This window comes from Eptesicus fuscus, chromosome 23, assembly GCF_027574615.1.
Source record: "Eptesicus fuscus isolate TK198812 chromosome 23, DD_ASM_mEF_20220401, whole genome shotgun sequence".
In the NCBI taxonomy this organism is placed as follows: Eukaryota; Metazoa; Chordata; class Mammalia; order Chiroptera; family Vespertilionidae; genus Eptesicus; species Eptesicus fuscus.
In genome coordinates, this window is record NC_072495.1 from 13,764,596 (window position 1) to 13,766,586 (window position 1,991).

The 1,991-nt window shown below is 44.7% G+C and overlaps 1 protein-coding gene across 1 annotated transcript; it reads right to left on the reverse strand.

Annotated features, from left to right (window-relative positions):
• Nucleotides 1–569: 569 nt before the first annotated feature.
• On the reverse strand, nt 570–1,532 carry LOC129148151 (olfactory receptor 8B12-like). Its single transcript, XM_054712848.1, has one exon. It carries the CDS (start codon nt 1,524–1,526, stop codon nt 570–572), a length of 957 nt encoding a protein of 318 aa, XP_054568823.1. The 5' UTR covers nt 1,527–1,532.
• Nucleotides 1,533–1,991: the final 459 nt, after the last annotated feature.

A 1,991-nucleotide genomic window follows, 5' to 3' on the forward strand; every position in this document is an offset into this window, starting at 1 on the left:
CAAAATTCATCAGGCACCCATCTTGTCATTTTGCCAAGACTAACTCAGCAAAAGTGTTCACTTACTACTCTCTTACAAAATGTGCTGTATTGAAATTATTTTGTGAAAGTAGCATGAGATTACTGTTAATACATTTGCAATTTGGACGTGGTAGGTCAACTAACATGTGAAATGAAATCTTCCAAGAAAGAGATGGGGCAAGAAAACATGACATAAGGGAAAACAAATTGGATTGGGATTCAAGCTGGGATGTCAGTTCCAGCTCTGCCACCAGAAAGCTTTATATTCCCGGACAACCTACAAATACTTCTGACTCTCCAAAGTGTGATGCAGTATATAAAATTCTAGACTAAATGATTCTGAAGCCCCATTCAATATTGGGTACTCTATAATTGCAGAAACTATTTTCATAAAATGAAGAAGGAAGATTTAGGGGATGAGAATGAGAGGGAATAAACCCATTTGGGACAGTTAAAATTTCCTTTATATATAGAATGGAAAACATGAAGCTTGAATTCCTTATCAAAAGTAAAAATAGAAATAAAATTAAAAATTCCTCATCTGTGTTCTCAATTCCTAGTTTTTCTTTTCCAAACGGAAGTTATTCTGTCCAAGGATTTCTTCAGGGCAAATTTCACATCCTTATTCCTCAGGCTGTAGATTAATGGGTTCAACATGGGCACCACGATGGTATAGAAGAGAGAAGACACTTTGCCCTGGTCAAGGGGTAAAACAGAAGGCGGTTTGAGGTACATGAAAGCTCCTGACCCAAAGAAAAGAGAAACTGCCATGATGTGGGAGCTGCAGGTGCTGAAGGCTTTGGACCTGCCTTCAGTGGAGCTAATGTGGAGAATGCTGGAAAGAATGAAGCCGTAGGAGATAAAAATGGTAACAATAGGCAGCCCAATGCCAACGGCCACGATAAAAAAGACCACCAGCAAATTCACGTAAGAGCTGTTGCAGGCCAGCTCGAGGAAAGGAATGATGTCACACATATAATGATTGACAAGGTTGTCAGCACAAAAGGTCAGAAACATTATATGTCCTATATGCGCCACAGCCCCCCAAGTCCCCATCCCATAGACTCCCAGCAGAAGGGACAAACACATCTGCGGAGACATGGTGACCGTGTACAACAGTGGCTTGCAGATGGCAACATAGCGGTCATATGCCATGGCTGAGAGGACGAAGGATTCCGAAAACACAAAGAAACAGAAGAAAAAGAACTGAGTCACACATCCCGCATAGGAGATGGTGTTCTTCTTTGAGACAAAACTCGTCAGCATTTTGGGGGTGACGGTAGTGGAGAAACTCAAATCTATGAAGGACAAGTTGAAGAGGAAAAAATACATGGGAATATGAAGGTGAGAGTTCAGCCCAATCAGCGTGATCATGCCCAGGTTCCCCACCACAGTGACCAGGTAAAAACCCAGAAACAGAAAGAAGAGGGGGAGCTGGAGTCCTGGCCGGTCTGTCAAGCCCGAGAGGATAAACTCTGTCACCAAGGAGCTGTTATCTGCAGCCATTCTCCTCCGGGAGGGTCTGGGAGGGAAAAGGAAAAGAATTGCTTAGAGAAAGAGAGGGGAAGAACCCCATTCTTGAGAACAGTATTCGAACACAGGTTTTGAACGGGAAAGAAGATGGCATTTTCTTGTACCTGCATCTCTGTCTTTATGGTCCCAAAGTGCCTTGAGCCATGCTAGTAACTGTGGGTGAAATCTGCCTCCCAGGTAAGGGCGAATCCAACTGAGGAGAAAGTCCACCGAGCCTGGCTGGGGTGACCCTGCAGCCTGCCTCTTCCTTCCCTCTAAAGCCCTCGCTCAAGTTCTGTAAGACCTTCTCTCGGGAGCTGTTGAGAGGCTGAAGCCAGTTGGCCCTGCCTAGACCGTCCACCTTCGGTCAGTGCTCATCAGAACAGGAAGATGAGGTCGTGTTGCCTCGCCTTTAGCTGGGATGGCTGTGGAATATTGCGTGAAAATAATCCTGGAGTA